Source organism: Musca vetustissima, unplaced genomic scaffold (assembly GCF_032173495.1).
Source record: "Musca vetustissima isolate MV318-11 ecotype Yass unplaced genomic scaffold, APGP_CSIRO_Mvet_v1 utg38268, whole genome shotgun sequence".
NCBI lineage: Eukaryota > Metazoa > Arthropoda > Insecta > Diptera > Muscidae > Musca > Musca vetustissima.
Window position 1 is genome coordinate 72,526 of NW_026884121.1, and position 16,663 is coordinate 89,188.

Genomic DNA, 16,663 nt, shown 5'->3' on the forward strand with positions numbered 1-16,663 from the left:
AAATCACAAATTCAAAAAAAATTTGAATCATCAATGAATTTATTAAACCCATTCATTTATCGTTTATCATCTAATACCATCCGAAATCCACACACGCACAAATTACCCGTGACGTTTTGAACATTTATTTCCCTCAGAAAATTAACCTCAATTGCCCAGCCGCCCACTTTGTTAATCTAGGTTATAAATATTATTACGATTTTTTTATTGTTCTTAATTAATTTGTTATGTCCGTGGTGCTTTTTTATTCGCTTCCGGAAATGTCGATATTAAATGCCGGTGAAAACATTCACCACAAAATTATGGCGCGTTTAAACACCGTCATACATATCCAAATCACATACACACAGCCAGACACAACACCAACAACAACGTGTACCCAACATTCATAAACAACTGTTAGTGGTGGTACTTCAAAACAAATCCGATTTAAAGTAAACAACCACTTGATGGTGCTGTCATTTTAATTCGCCGCATATTTGAGTGGAGGAATGTTAAGAACGTGGCTGTTATTCTCCCCAAATGTTTGATTGAGCTTTGGCCAATGTTAATTGCGTGTAGGGAACATATATGTTAATTAAATACTATTTAACATGACGGTATATAACAGTTGGGTCATGTCAAAGTGCTACCGTTAAAAATTCTTAAATTTAAAATTAACCACTAAGGAAAGTAGTAAAGTCGGAAAGTTGTGTATGAATGTGTAGGGACGTTGGTGCACCATTTACATAAAATCGGACGAAAACATACATGAGAGCTATATATAAATATGAACCGATTTTCACGCATCTTAACACTCATCGTTAACACTCGTCATACAAAAATATATATGGAAGCTATATCTAAATCTGAACCGATTTTCACGAAACTTAACACACATCACTGTAGACTTAATGTAGTGCGCTATGCCAAATTTCGTGCAAATCGAAGGATATATAGGGACTTTGGTGCACTATTTACCTAAAATCAGACGTAAATATATATGGGAGCTATATCTAAATCTGAACCGATTTTCAGGAAACTTAACATACGTCATTCTAGGCTTAATTTAGTACGCAATGCCAAATTTCGTAGAAATCGAAAGATATATAGGTATTTTGGTAATCCATTAACATTAAATCGGAGTATAATATATATATGGGACCTATACCTAAATCTGAACCGATTTTCACGAAATTTAACACACATCATTCTAGAAATAATTCAGTGCGCTATGCCAAATTTCGTGCAAATCGAATGATATATAGCGACTTTGGTGCACTATTTACCTAAAATCGGACGAAAATGTATATAATATAAAATGTATATATATAAAATGTGTCCTTTCTTCCGGTTCTCTCTGTCAAGCAAGATGCCCGGCGTTACTGTAAAAGATATTGATCAACACGCTTGCGTCAAGGCTGTTGCCAGCTTCTTGAAGAAGACTGGTAAACTAAAGGTGCCCGACCAAATGGACATCGTCAAGACCGCCAAATACAAGGAATTGGCTCCTTATGATCCCGACTGGTTCTACATCCGTTGTGCTTCGATTTTGCGTCACTTGTATCACCGCTGTCCCGCTGGTGTTGGTTCCATCACCAAGATCTACGGTGGCCGCAAACGTAACGGTGTCCACCCATCTCACTTCTGCCGTGCCGCCGACGGTGCTGCCCGCAAAGCTTTGCAAGCCTTGGAACACGCCCGCCTTATCGAAAAGCACCCCGATGGTGGCCGCAAATTGACCCCAAGTGGTCAATGTCATTTGGATCGCATTGCCAACCAAATTGTCACCAAGCAACGTAAAGCTACCAAGGTAGCTGACCCTATTGCCATTTCTGAAAACTAAAAAAAGTTGACAAGAGAAATAAAAAATAGTTGATACTTTTTATACCCTTCACCACACTGTGGTACAGGGTATTATGTCTTTGTGCATATGTTTGTAACAGGCAAAAGGAAACGAGATAGACCCATGGTTCCTTATGAGAATATGCATAGAATCACTTTTTAAGTCGATTTAAGCATGTCCGTCCGTCCGTCTGTCCATGTATTTTTGTGAGCAAAGTACAGGTCGCATTTATGATCCGATTTGGATGAAATTTGGCACAGCTCATTTGTTTGGCCCAAGGACGAACCCTATTGAAATTGGGAAAAATCGGTTCAGATTTAGATATAGCTCCCATATATATTTTCGTCCGATTTAATGTAAATGGTGTACCAAAGTCCCTATATATCTTTCGATTTACACGACATTTGGTATAACGTACTGAATTGGGCCTAGAGTGATGTCTGCCAAATTTCGTGAAAATCGGTCCAGATTTAGATATAGCTCCCATATATAGTTTCGTCCGATTTCATGTAAATGGTGCACCAAAATCCCTATATATCTTTCGATTTGCACGAAATTTGGCATAACGTACTGAATTGAGCCTAGAGTGATGTCTGCCAAGTTTCATGAAAATCGGTCCAGATTTAGATATAGCTCCCATATATAGTTTCGTCCGATTTCATGTAAATGGTGCACCAAAGTCCCTATATATCTTTCGATTTGCACGAAAATTGACATAACGTACTGAATTGAGCCTAGAATGATATCTGGTATGTTTCGTGAAAATCGGTCCAGATTTAAATATAGCTCCCATATATATTTTCGTCCGATTTAATGTAAATTGTGCACCACATGTATCCTTCGATTGGCACAAATTTTGGCATAGCGTTCTGAATAGATGCTGGAATGATGTGTGCTGAGTTTCGGAAAATCGATTCAGGTCTAGATATATATTTTCGTCCGATTTAATCTAAATAATGTACCAAGTTCTTATGTTGCATAGCGTTTTTAATTTAATCCAGAATAATGTGTACCAAGTTTAGTGAAAATCTGTTGAGATTTAGATATAGCTCCTTATATTATAGATTGATTTTAAGTAATTGACGCACCAAGGAACCAATATATGGCTGATAGGAACAAAACGTACTGAAATTAGTATAACTTAACCTGTGGCAAGTTTCGTTGAAATCGGTTCATATTTAGATATAGTATCCATATATAAATAAATTGTGCATCAAACTCCTAATATTTGTTAGATTGACATCAAATTTTGCACAACGTACAAAATTGAGCATAGAATAACGTAGTTGGGTTTTCTAGAAGTACAGACCTAGCTCAACGGATGAACTATTGACATTTGTTTGAAGTCGATTTACATACTTTTGTTCCATTGTAACAAACGAATGACATGTTTATGGATAGATCTAGGTCGTTCCACATTTAGATAAATATCACATATGTTATTTCATACAATTTCATGATAATAGTCCTGTTTAATATACCCATAGTGGTGAAGGGTATCATATAGTCGGCCCCGTCCGACTTTACTACTTTCCTTACTGGTTTTTAATTAAAAAAAAGAGCTATATCTAAATCTGAACCGATTTTCACGAGTTTTAACACACATCATTCTAGACTTAAGTCAGTACGTTGTGCCAAATTTCGTGCAAATCGAAGGAGATATAGGGACTTTGGTGCACAATTTACCTTAAATTGGACGAAAATATATATGGGAGCTATATATATATATCGGAACCGATTTTTCCCAATTTCAATAGGGTTCATCCTTTGGTCCAAATAAATGAGCTGTGCCAAGTTTCATCCAATTCGAATCAAAAATGCGACCTGTACTTTGTTTACAATTTAACATGGACAGACAGACGGACGGACATGCATAAATCGACTAAAAAAGTGATTCTATACATATTCTCAAAAGGAACCATGGGCCCATCTCGTTTCCTTTTGTCTGTTACAAAGACAAAGACATAATACCCTGTACCACAGTGGGGTAAAAAAAATATATTTCAATTACCATGACAAAGGGTAAATTTTTAGAAAAAAACTATTTTTTCCAGAATCCACTCAAGGCTTTAATCATTTAAGTATTTCTTCCGGAACCTACACAAGGCGTGGATTTTTAAAGATTTTTTTTTTCAAATGCCCTCATAGGCGTGGTGGATATTTAAAAATAATACTTTTTAAGGATCCGCTAAGACCTGAAATTTTTAATGGGCAGTTTATCGAGGATTTGAGTCCTCAGAGGTACTGAGGAATTTTTTTCTATACAAAAAAGAGTCTTCAGAGTTACTGAGGATTTTTTTCTATAGAAAAAAGAGTCCTCAGAGGTACTGAGGAATTTTTTCTATAGAAAAAAGAGTCCTCAGAGGTACTGAGGAATTTTTTTCTATAGAAAAAAGAGTCCTCAGAGGTACTGAGGAATTTTTTTTCTATAGAAAAAAGAGTCCTCAGAGGTACTGAGGAATTTTTTTCTATAGAAAAAAGAGTCCTCAGAGGTACTGAGGAATTTTTTTCTATAGAAAAAAGAGTCCTCAGAGGTACTGAGGAATTTTTTTCTATAGAAAAAAGAGTCCTCAGAGGTACTGAGGAATTTTTTTCTATAGAAAAAAGAGTCCTCAGAGGTACTGAGGAATTTTTTTCTATAGAAAAAAGAGTCCTTAGAGTGCTGAGGTTTTTTTTCTATAGAAAAAAGTGTCCTCAGAGTACTGAGGAAATTTTTTTCTATAAAAAAAAGTGTTCTCAGAGGTACTGAGGAATTTTTTTCTATAGAAAAAAAGAGTCCTCAGAGGTACTGAGGATTTTTTTTCTATAGAAAAAAAGAGTCCTCAGAGGTACTGAGGAATTTTTTTCTATAGAAAAAAGAGTCCTCAGAGATACTGAGGATTTTTTTTCTATAGAAAGAAGTGTCCTCAGAGTACTGGGGATTTTTTTTCTATAGAAAAAAGTGTCCTCAGAGTTACTGAGGAATTTTTTTTTTCTATTGAAAAAAGAGTCCTCAGCGTTTTGAGGAATTTTTGTTCATACAAAAGTAGTCCATAGCTAACTGAGGATTTTTTATGTAGAAAATAGTGAGGATTTTTTTTTTTCGAAAAAATATCTATTCCCAATTTTTTATACAAACAAATTAAAACAATTTAAAAATATTTTTTACATCTTTATTGAATTTATTATTATTTTTTAGTTTACAAATACAAACATTTCCTTTTTTATTATATTTAATAATTGTTTTTGTTAATGATATTTAGTTACATTTTAGTGGTTTTCTTTTTATAATTTGTTTATATTGATGTTCTTGTTGTTGTTTGTTGTTGTTGCTGTGACTATTAGTGATGTTAGTTACATTTCTATGTTTTTTATTAATTTTTTATTTGGTTCTTCTTATTATTTTTGCATCTAAGACTAAAGCATTGTACAATACATTGATATTTGTTGTTGTTGGTTTTTAATTGATGAGATTTTATTTTTAAAAATATAGAAAAAATGATATTTTTTAATGCTATATCCAAGGAAGAGGGGTTTTATATATAATTTACTTTTCCATTTTTTATTAAAAAAATTATTGGGAGGTACATTTAGATATTTTTATTACAACTCCATCTCATTGGGTTTGCAATACTACATCTTATTTTCTATTTTTTTATAGAGGTGGGCTAAAGGTTTCACTGCTAGTAATAGCTCTATAGTTCAATATAGTTAAAATTAAGTGTTGTTGTTTTTTTTTTTCTTCTCATTTTTTACTAACATCCATTTTCCATCTATCCTTAAAAAAAGAGGTCTCACATTTATCAAAAACAAAAATTGAAAACCAACACCAATATATATTTCTGAATAAAGCTTTTGTGTTTTGTTATTGTACCAAAGATCAGGAGAGGATATTGGGAAAAGCATTTACCAAAAAAGGATTATTAAAGCTAACTACATAGTTACACCTCAATATGTAGGCGTAATTTTTTTGGTTCAAAATTTTTTTTGAGGATTTATTACCAATTACTTTACAAAAATGACAATTATTTTTTTCTTAACAATGTTAATTTTTTTTGTTCCAATGATCTCCTAACAACAATTAAATTTTCTTCTCCACATTCCTTAACTTTTATTGTTCACCATTTTCCAATTTATCCAAACTGTTGAAAATAATACCATAGACAATATCCATTAGTTTTGTCCAGGCTTGTATTTGTTTTTCATTTAAATTACAGGCCGCTGTTAGAACTTCTAGAATTACTTCCTTCAATTCCTGTAAAAAAAAATATTTTGATTTAAATTTTTTAATTAAAAAAATCGTAGATTTCTAACTCACATTAAAAGACTGTTTCTCAATTTGCCGATTAAAATGGGATGTGGCGATTTTCGACCAGGTTTCCTCTAGTTTAGGCCCCGCCCAATCATGTCCCAACATTTGTATCGATTCATCGAATACCTTCATGATTCGGTTAGCGTGGGCTTTGAAGCGGGCATTGGTCTGAAAAACAATGTGAATAAATATTAGTCTGTATTGAATGTCAGGCTCTCCTGGGGGTACACCATGGCGTATGATAAAGAAAATATGTGAATTTTAATCATACGCCCCCTGGAAAATATCTTATAGAAAAAATTCCTCAGCACCTCTGAGGATTCTTTTTTCTATAGAAAAAAAATCCTCAGTTCGTTGAGGACTCTTTGTTCTTTAGAAAAAAAATTCCTCAGTACCCTGAGGATTCTTTGTTCTATAGAAAAAAATTCCTCAGTACCTCTGAGGACTCTTTTTTCTATAGAAAAAAATTCCTCAGTACCTCTGAGAACTCTTTTTTCTATAGAAAAAAAATCCTCAGTACATCTGAGGACTCTTTTTCTATAGAAAAAAATTCCTCAGTACCTCTGAGGACTCTTTTTTCTGTAGAAAAAAAAATTCCTGAGTACCTCTGAGGACTCTTTTTTCTATAGAAAAAAATCCTCAGTACCTCTGAGGACTCTTTTTTCTATAGAAAAAATTCTCTAATACTCTGAGGACTCTTTTTTCTATAGAAAAAATTCCTCAGAACATCTGATGACTCTTTTTTCTATAGAAAAAAAATTCCTCAGTACCTCTGAGGAATCTTTTTTCTATAGAAAAAAATTCCTCAGTACCTCTGAGGACTCTTTTTTCTATAGAAAAAAATTCCTCAGTACCTCTGAGGACTCTTTTTTCTATAGAAAAAAAATTCCTCAATACCTCTGAGGACTCTTTTATTCTATAGAAAAAAAATCCTCAGAGCCTCTGAGGACTCTTTTTTCTATAGAAAAAATTCCTCAGTGCCTCTGAGGACTCTTTTTTCTATAGAAAAAAAATCCTCAGTACCTCTGAGGACTCTTTTTTCTATAGAAAAAAATTCCTCAGTACCTCTGAGGACTCTTTTTTCTAGAGAAAAAAATTCCTCAGAACATCTGAGGACTCTTTTTTCTATAGAAAAAAATTCCTCAGTACCTCTGAGGACTTTTTTCTATAGAAAAAAATTGCTCAGTACCTCTGAGGACTCTTTTTTCTATAGAAAAAAATTGCTCAGTACGTCTGACGACTCATTTTTCTATAGAAAAAAATTCCTCAGTACCTATGAGGACTCGTTTTTCTATAGAAAAAATTCCTCAGTACCTCTGAGGACTATTCTTTTCTATAGAAAAAAATTCCTCAGTGCATCTGAGGACTCTTTTTTCTATAGAAAAAAATTCCTCAGTACCTCTGAGGACTCTTTTTCTATAGAAAAAAATTCCTCAGTACCTCTGAGGACTCTTTTTTTCTATAGAAAAAAATTCCTAAGTACCTCTGAGGACTCTTTTTTTCTATAGAAAAAAATTCCTAAGTACCTCTGAGGATTCTTTTTTCTATAGAAAAAATTCCTCAGTACCTCTGAGGACTCTTTTTTCTATAGAAAAAAAATCCTCAGTACCTCGGAGAAAAAAATCCTCAGTACCTCTGAGGACTCGTTTTTTCTATAGGAAAAAATTCCACAGTGCTCTGAGGTCTGTTTTTCTATAAAAAAAATCTACAGTGCTCTGAGGACTCTTTTTGCTGCAGAAAAAAATTCTCATTACTTTTTTTGTCTCATCATTGAGATTTTCGATAAATTATTCTTTCAAAATATCTATTACTTACACTTAATTCTTCTAATGGCAGATCCTTAAACGCTGAAAACTTTTCTAAATTGGACGGATATCTTTTGAAAAACAACATTAGAATCGCTGTTCCAGATTCTGTGGGCGTTGCCGAGGGAATGTCCCACGTTCTTTTAATTTCTAAAACTTCATCGGTGTTCATGGTGTTGATGGAGTTTCGCTCTAAGCTGGCAAATTAATTTTAAAGCTGATAGAAATGCTGGTTACAGATAACTGCAAAAAAAAATAGCAGAATTGTTATATATAAAAAAGTTATTAATATTAAAAACTAATATATAAAAATATGGACTTATTGCTATTCTATAATTTTTGTTGTGGTTTTTTGCTTGTCTATTAAGTTTTGCTGTGCGAGGCGAGCTGATCTTATGGAGATTCCTTAAATGTGCTGCATATAAAGACACCCTCACCAAGGCAAACTGGCCTATACAGAATGCCTGATATTCACTTCGTCTATAAGGCTCTATGGTCTTTAATAATTAGTTGCAAAAAAAATGTGTAAACAATTTCTTTAAATCTTGAATGTATTGGAGTTTTCGTGTATAATCATAAATCACTAACATTTTTTTCATTTTTATTTATTTATTTAAATTATAAAATATAATATTAGTAATGTTTTTAAATATGAACCCCTTTAAAAATATTTAATTGGCTACCACCCTGTTAATTCATTTGTTTTGTTTTATTTCATTTGAGCATTGTCATGTCTGTGACACGGCCATTCTCTTCTTTTGCAGACAATTAATTTTTGTTTTTGGATGAACTCAAAACAAAACAAAGCAATTCACTTGATGATGTTACATAGTTTTATTCAACTGATGTGAATGCTGCCGTTGTTGTCATTGTTGCTGTTGTTCTCTGAGTACATTACGTCAAGTAGTTTGGATAGACGGACGACAACAACAGAAACAGTCAAAAACAACAAAACAGAGACAATTTTAAACAAGCATCTCTGGTCTGGTTTTCATTAATCCACATGCGGTCGTCGGTCATGTCAAAAGTTCACTTGACAAATACAATATCACAGAGAGCTGAGATACAATGAATGCTGGAGCTGTCACATGGAGAACATTTACATGGGATATGTTTTTACGTACACACACATTAAGATATACATACATATATGAATAAAAAAATAAGTTCAGACCGGTCATATTAATACACTATAATACCAATCGTCTCGACTAGCTGAGTTAATCTAGTATGTCAGTCCGTTCGTCTGTCCATTTTGCAAGTAGGTTCGGTTCGGGTCAAAAATTAACCCCTATTGATAATGATCGGTTAATATTTAGGGGATGAAATGGACCAGAATTTATATTATTGTGCCTTTTTATGGTCGCTCTAGTGGCCACGACTATGACCCGAAATTTTACACAGAGACAGGGGTCTGATCATTGAATAAGCACGACTATTTTGATGAAGATCGGTATATATAGTGGGACCCTGACTTTTGTGTGAAAAATGGCATCTATGTATTCTATATCGCATATATTAACTTCTGAAGGACATAGACTCGAGAAGTTGATAGTATATCCAAGAGTAGTGGCTGACCTTTAAATTAACACCAACTATATTGATGTATGTACTAGGATAGGGAATTTATACGTAAATATTTAAGGGGGTTTACGGGGGTATTGTTAAGTATTACAATTACCAGACTAGATGGCGTAAATGTAGCACATGAGGTTCCGATTATGGTTAAGGACGACGCCCATAATTTACGATGATGATCACATGATATATTCGAATGAAATGGTCCAAAATCGTTCATATCTTATACTCGCTTTAGACACCACAATTCGATATGACCAACTAATTCGAATGACTGATAATCTCATGATTATATTCCTAACAAATTTGCCCAAGCTTCTGAAAAGCCTCCATATATTGGCACTTCATATTATGCGACCCTTTGGGGATTTGTGGGATCACATGCGACCCTTTGGGGATTTTTCAAACTAAACAGCTGTAACTGTTTTATTTTGGTAGCATGAATTTGTCAATATTGGTCCACAATATTGGTAGCACCCATAATTTGTCGTGTGGTGTAAAATCTTCCTACCAAAAATTAGTTAGTAACTAAAATATGTCATCCCGGGTTATAGGGGTTGAGACACATTTTTGCGAAAATTTATCTATTTAGGTTAGTAATACATACAGGTCTCGCCCCATTTTCGGTATTATAAAGACATTGTCCGAATTTTCTCATAGAGATGGCTATAATTAGGCATAACTGATTCCTGTGAATAAAAACATCATCCCAGAAATTATACACTACATCTTAACGTTTTAAAAGGACGACATAATTATTTCCCGTTAAATGGCTTGTTCAATACGAATAGGTAACATCGAACGGAGGTTTTGCTATAACCTTCAAATTAGGTATTTCGTCTTGGCTATTTTGACTAATTTTTTGTTCTTAGTTGAGGATTTCTCTGATATTAGTTGAGGTTAATGATAGCTTTTTGCAAAGAAAATATCTAGTATATTAGTTTTCTCTGTGATACACATTTTTGGAATCGGATATATGCGAGGTGTTCTGTTTATATTTTCAAAGATATTAAAAACATTTCAGGTGCTTTAAGGAAAAACTTGTTCCTATTATTATTTTTAAACAAAATAATCTAGGACATGGATCTTAGAATCCGAATACCCTGAAGCAATTCATTTTTATACCCTACACAACTATGTTGTCAGGTCATATCTCGACTAGCTCAGTCGATCTAGTCGATCCGTCCGTCCGTCTGTCCATTATATATATATATATATATAAACACGATACAGGCCACAGTTATGGACCAATCTTCACGAAATTTTACATGTAGGATGGGTTCGGCGTAATGAAGACCCCTATTGTTTTTGGTAAAGATCGGATAATATTTAGGGGATGAAATAGACCAAATACTTAATTTTTGTCGGTTTTTCTGGTCGCTCCAGAGGCCGCAATTATGGCCCAAACATCTCGAATTTTTACGTGGAGAAGGTGATTGGGCCAAAGATCGGTCAATATTTAGCGGGTCAAATGGACCCTGACTTTTGTGTGAAAAATTACAAAATTTGTATTCTATGGCGTATATATTTAGTCCTGAAGGACATAGAGCCCGGAAGTTGATAGTATATCCAAGAGGAGTGGTTGGAACCATGAGGTTCCAGTTATGGTCAAGGACAACGCCTACAATTTTCGGTGATGATCAGATAACAATTCGGGATGAAGTGGAGCGAAAACTTTTTTGTTTGTTTTTTTTCGAGACGATCTATAGGCCACAATTGTAAACCGAACATCACAACACCACACACGGTGAAGGGAATCTGGACAAGTAATTAGAGGGCGTCTGTACTGAATATTAGTAATATTCGGAAAATATGTCATTGTAAGCAAGTGTTGAACACTAATCGGAAAAGAGGGTGCAAATATCAAGAAATATTGCCCAGGCTCGGAATAAAAATCCGCAGAAAGTTAGAGTTACGTAGTAGTTGTGTAGGGTATCGTATGGTCGGCCCCGTCCGACTATACTACTCCACTCACTGGTATATATTTTTTCGTCCCATTTTAAGTAAATGGTGCACCAAACTACTCATGTGTATCCAATCGGACACCCGGATTGATATTTCCTTACTGGTTATATATGTATATAGATAACGGTATCCCCCATTATTCGGTATTTGGGGGAGTTTGGGAACGCTTTTCAAACAAATTAGGTATTTATAATTCTCATTGGATAGCAAAACATCCTACTAAAAATTATTAATACTGGTTTACTTTTTGGTTCACCCATTATTCGACATTTTAGGGATTCTGGGCAGCATATACAGTCGTAATTAGGCTTTCCAGATATTTGGTGGGTAACAAACTTTTCATTATAGGCCCTTGTTATACAGTAATGGTTCCGATCCATTGCCGAAGAGGTATTGAGGTTTTAGCCGAATATTCCCACCAAACTGGCTGAAATTTGACACTCCGTTTTCTTGGAGGGCGAAAAATATTTTTTTCTGAAATTTTACTATATATGGGTCCAAATTTTAAACTGTTTTAAAGTTCTAAGAACTATAAGAACCAAAAGCGGGGATTTGTTAAAGAACATATCAGAACCAGAAGAGTGGATTAATATTTAAAGAATATTTCCCAAAGGACTGCGTAGAAATTTTTCCATAAAAATATTTCCCATTTCTAGAAACGAGGAATTTTTAATGAATATCTCCCAAAGGACTATCAGTTCCAGAAATGTGGATTTTTAAAGAATATTTCCCATAGGTCTATCACTTTCAGAAGCGTGGATTTGTTAAAGAATATCTCCCAAAGGTCTATCAGTTTCAGAAGCGTAGAAATTTTAAAAATATTTCCCAAAGGACTATCACTTCTATAAACGAGGAATTAAAAAAAAAATATTTCACAAAGGACTATCAGTTTCAGATGCGTGGATTTTTAAAGAATTTTTCCCAAATCTATCAGTTTCAGAAGCGTAGAAACTTTAAAAATATTTCCCAAAGGACTATCACTTCTAGAAACGAGGAATTTTTAAAGAATATTTCTCAAAGGACTATCAGTTCCAGAAGCGTGGATTTTTAAAGAATTTTTCCCAAATTTATCAGTTTCAGAAGCATAGACATTTTAAAAATATTTCCCAAATTAAAAAAAATATTTCACAAAGGAGTATCAGTTCCTGAAGCGTAGATTTTTTAAGAATATTTCCCAAAGGACTATCAGTTCCAGAAACGTGGATTTGTTAAACGACATTTCCCAATGCACTATCAGTTCCAGAAGCGTGAATTTTTAAAGAATATTTCCCAAAGGACTATCAGTTCTAGAAGCGTGAATTTTTAAGGAATATTTCCCAAAGGACTATCAATTATAAAAGCGTGAATTTTTAAAGAATATTTCCCAAAGGACCATCAGTTTCAGAAACGTGGGTTACCAGTTTCAAAAGCATGGATTTTTAAAGAACATTTCCCAAAGGACTATCAATTTCAGAAACATTGATTATCAATTCCAGAAGCGTGGATTTGTTAATGAATATTTCCCAAATGACTATCAGTTCCAAAAGCGTAGATTAAAAATGACTATCAGTTTCAGAAACGTGGGTTACCAGTTCCAAAGCGTGCATTTTTAAAAAAATATTTCCCAAAGAATTATCAGTTCTAGAAGCGCAGATTGGGTGGCGTAGGGGATGATAGATACCAAGCATCGGCTCTGATTGGTTTTAACATGGCGATGAATTTGGCTCCTGTAGATGAACGAATTGCTATCCGTATAAAAGCCGTATAAAAGCGAAATTCTTTTACATCAATCTAAATAAATATGAACAGACCAAGGACATATTTTACGAGCGCCTAGAAACAGCATATGACCGTTGCCCTGGCCATGACATTAAAATTCTGCTAGGAGATTTTAATGCAAAAATCGGAAGAGAAAATATCTTTGGCCTCACCGTCGGAAAATTCAGCCTTCATGAAGAAACATCCGACAACGGCATGAGGTTGATTGACTTCGCGGCAGCAAAAAACATGGTAGTTAGCAGCACCAGATTCAAGCATCTCGATATACACAAGGCCACCTGGATCTCTCCTGATCAAGTAACGAGAAGGAGCATTTCGAAAAGCTTCTAGTATCAAATAGTGGCGATGAAGAAAATACCCCAGAACCAATAAGAGATGATGGTATAGAGTGTACACCACCTAGCCAAGATTTGGTCATAAAAGCAATTAATCGGCTCAAGAAGAAGAAAGCAGCAGGAGCCGATGGGTTACCAGCAGAACTATTCAAGACTGGTGGGCAGATGATGGTCGGAAGCATGCACCAGCTGATTAGCACAATTTGGCTAGATGAATGCATGCCCAATGATTGGAGCCTCAGCATCCTGTGTCCCGTGCACAAAAAAAGGAGACAAGACGATATGTGTCAACTATAGAGGAATAAGTCTCCTTCCCATCGCATATAAAGTGCTATCCAGTGTGCCGTGTGAACGATTGAAGCCAATGGTCAATGACATCATCGGACCATACCAATGCGGCTTTAGACCTGGCAAATCCACCATTGATTGAAATTTTCACTCTGCTCCAAATCCTGGAAAAGACCCACGAAAAACACATCGACACATACCACCTATTTGTCGACTATTTGTTGTCTGCGTTCGGCATTCCTGCAAAATTAATACGGCTATGCAGGATAACTTTAAGTGGTACAAGGTCAGCAGTTAAAGTCGGAAAGGACCTATCGGAGCCCATCAATACCGAACGAGGATTCTGACAAGGTGACAGTTTGTCGTGTGATCTTTTTAACATCCGGCTGGAAAAGGTCGTACGAGACGCAAAGGCGAACAGAAATGACACTCTGTACTTCAAACAACACACGTTACTCGCCTACGCCGATAACATCGATATAATGGGTCGAACATTGCGAGCGGTAACAGCCACCTTTGAACAAATTCAAAAGGAGTCTACCAAAGTGGGTATGGCAGTAAACGGCGAGAAGACCAAGCTGATGGTATCAACGCGCAAGACGTCCAGTAGACTCGGACCAACTGTGGAACTTGAGAACTACTGCTTCGAGGTAGTAAAAGACTTTATATACCTTGGTACCGCCATAAATAAAACGAATGACATCAGTTTTGAAATTCGGAGAAGGATTGTGATGGCCAACAGATTACAATAATAATAACTATTAATTACTCGTATAACTCTTCATATTATTATAATTATTATTCTTATTATTTAATCCATCAATTACGTCAGATTTATGTATTCCCCCCCCCACAAACTTTTATTCATTGGAACTTCCAAAACTTAATTGCCCCATTAACACTTATAATCCCCTAATCTCCTTTTGATTGTTTTATTTAATGAATAAAACTGCCATACTTAAGTGCTGACGAGGTGTGGAATACCCGCATACATACCCGCATAAAGAAAACAAAAGAAAGAAATATAAAAAACTAATTAAATAATGAAGTATTTCTTACAGAAAACACGCACCATACACAGACACACACACTCACGTACCAGCCACACATACATATACGGACCGTAAGCCTTCATCTGTTATTGTACACCTGCATAATAATGTCTACAGGTTCACTTATTTGTAAGAGGCTTGCTGTTTCCTATTGAATTGCCATGAAAAAAAGTTCACCAACAAAAGCCAGGTGGTTAGAAACGTGACATGCCTGCAAAACATTCAAGAGGAATGTCAACAACAGCAGAGCACATCTTAGAAGTGTGTGTCTGTGTGTTGCCTGTATGCTTCTTTGTAATCCTTATATTTATGCTATTGTGTTTGTGTATGCACACATCAGTGTGTATTTGTGTAGATTGTATTCTAATTATGATAAGTAGATTTAATTTACCATAGAGTGTAACCAATTAAATATATTTCATAAGTAAATTTAGATAAGAGCTGACATTTGCATGTGAAGATGGTTTTTAATTCAAAAATTTTAAATTGGCAACTAAGCTAGATTACTCATAATAAATTACACACAAATACTGAATGACAACCAGTAAGGAAAGTAGTAAAGTCAGGCGGGGCCGACTATATGATACCCTTCACCACTTTGGCTATATTCAACAGGTGAATCCTAACAGACGTCGCATTTTTAAAGGACCAGTAAAATGATATTGGATCCATAAACATGTCATTCTGCAGCCAATATTAAATTTTTCATTTGGTCAGATATAGAAGCTATATCTAAATCCGAACCAATTTTCAGGAAACTTAACACATATCATTCTGGACCTATTTCATTACGCTGTGCCAAATTTCGTGCAAATCGAAAGATATATGGGGACTTTGGTGCACCATTTACCTTAAATCGGCCGAAAATATATATGGGAGCAATATCTAAATCTGAACCGATTTTCTGGAAACTTAACACACATCACTCTAGACCTAAGTCATTACGCTGTGCCAAATTTCGTGCAAGTCGAAAGATATTAGGGTCCTTTGGTAAACCATTTACCTTAAATCGGCCGAAAATATATATGGGAGCAATATTTAAATCTGAACCGATTTTCTGGAAACTTAACACACATCACTCTAGACATAAGTCATTACGCTGTGCCAAATTTCGTGCAAATCGAAAGATACATAGGGACTTTGGTGCACAATTTACATTAAATCGGACGAAAATATATATGGTAGCTATATCTATATCTGCACCGATTTTTACGAAACTTAACACACATCATTCTTGACCTAATTCATTACGCTGTGCCAAATTTCGTGCAAATCAGAAGATATATAGGGAATTTGGTGCACCATTTACATTGAATCGGACGAAAATATATATGGGAGCTATATCTAAATCTGAACCGATTCTTCTCAATTTCAATAGGGTTCATCCTTGGGCCAAATAAGTGAGCTATGCCAAATTTCATCCAAATCGGATCATAAATGCGACCTGTACTTTGTTCACAAAAATCGGCTCAGTAAGTGATTCTATGCATATTCTCAAAAGGAACCTATCTCGTTTCCTTTTGCCTGTTACAAACATATGCACAAAGACATAATACCCTGTACCACAGTGTGGTGAAGGGTATAAAAACCTGGCATGGAATATGTGTCTAGCTCCTTCAAAATACCGAAAATTGACCGGAACCCTAGATAAGGGCCATGTTTAGACGTAGACCTATATAGAAAAATGCCTGTCAGGATATGTTTATCCTCTGAGAGTCCAGAATGCCAAATTACAAAAGCTTAAGATGTTCAAAATCTTCCGAAGA

General features: G+C 34.9%; 2 protein-coding genes across 2 annotated transcripts; one reads left to right on the plus strand and one right to left on the minus strand.

Moving 5' to 3' along the window:
• Window positions 1–1,315: 1,315 nt before the first annotated feature.
• On the plus strand, window positions 1,316–1,869 carry LOC133331143 (small ribosomal subunit protein eS19A-like). The gene has a single exon (XM_061539538.1). It carries the CDS (start codon window positions 1,316–1,318, stop codon window positions 1,823–1,825), a length of 510 nt encoding a protein of 169 aa, XP_061395522.1. The 3' UTR covers window positions 1,826–1,869.
• A 4,044-nt stretch (window positions 1,870–5,913) lies between these two features.
• Window positions 5,914–8,096, minus strand: LOC133331142 (globin CTT-VI). The gene is made up of 3 exons (XM_061539537.1): window positions 7,932–8,096; window positions 6,123–6,284; window positions 5,914–6,059 (listed from the first exon to the last, which is right to left on the minus strand). Exons 1-3 carry the CDS (start codon window positions 8,091–8,093, stop codon window positions 5,916–5,918), a joined length of 468 nt encoding a protein of 155 aa, XP_061395521.1. The 5' UTR covers window positions 8,094–8,096; the 3' UTR covers window positions 5,914–5,915.
• Between the last annotated feature and the right edge of the window lie 8,567 nt (window positions 8,097–16,663).

Coding starts and splice junctions, on each gene's coding strand:
- LOC133331143 (XM_061539538.1), top strand. CDS start 1,316: ATGTGTCCTTTCTTCCGGTTCTCTCTGTCAAGCAAGATGCCCGGCGTT.
- LOC133331142 (XM_061539537.1), bottom strand. CDS start 8,093: ATGAACACCGATGAAGTTTTAGAAATTAAAAGAACGTGGGACATTCCC. Junction 6,285..7,931: donor TGCCATTAGAAGAATTAAGT/GTAAGTAATAGA, acceptor ATTGTTTTTCAG/ACCAATGCCCGCTTCAAAGC. Junction 6,060..6,122: donor TTGAGAAACAGTCTTTTAAT/GTGAGTTAGAAA, acceptor TTTTTTTTACAG/GAATTGAAGGAAGTAATTCT.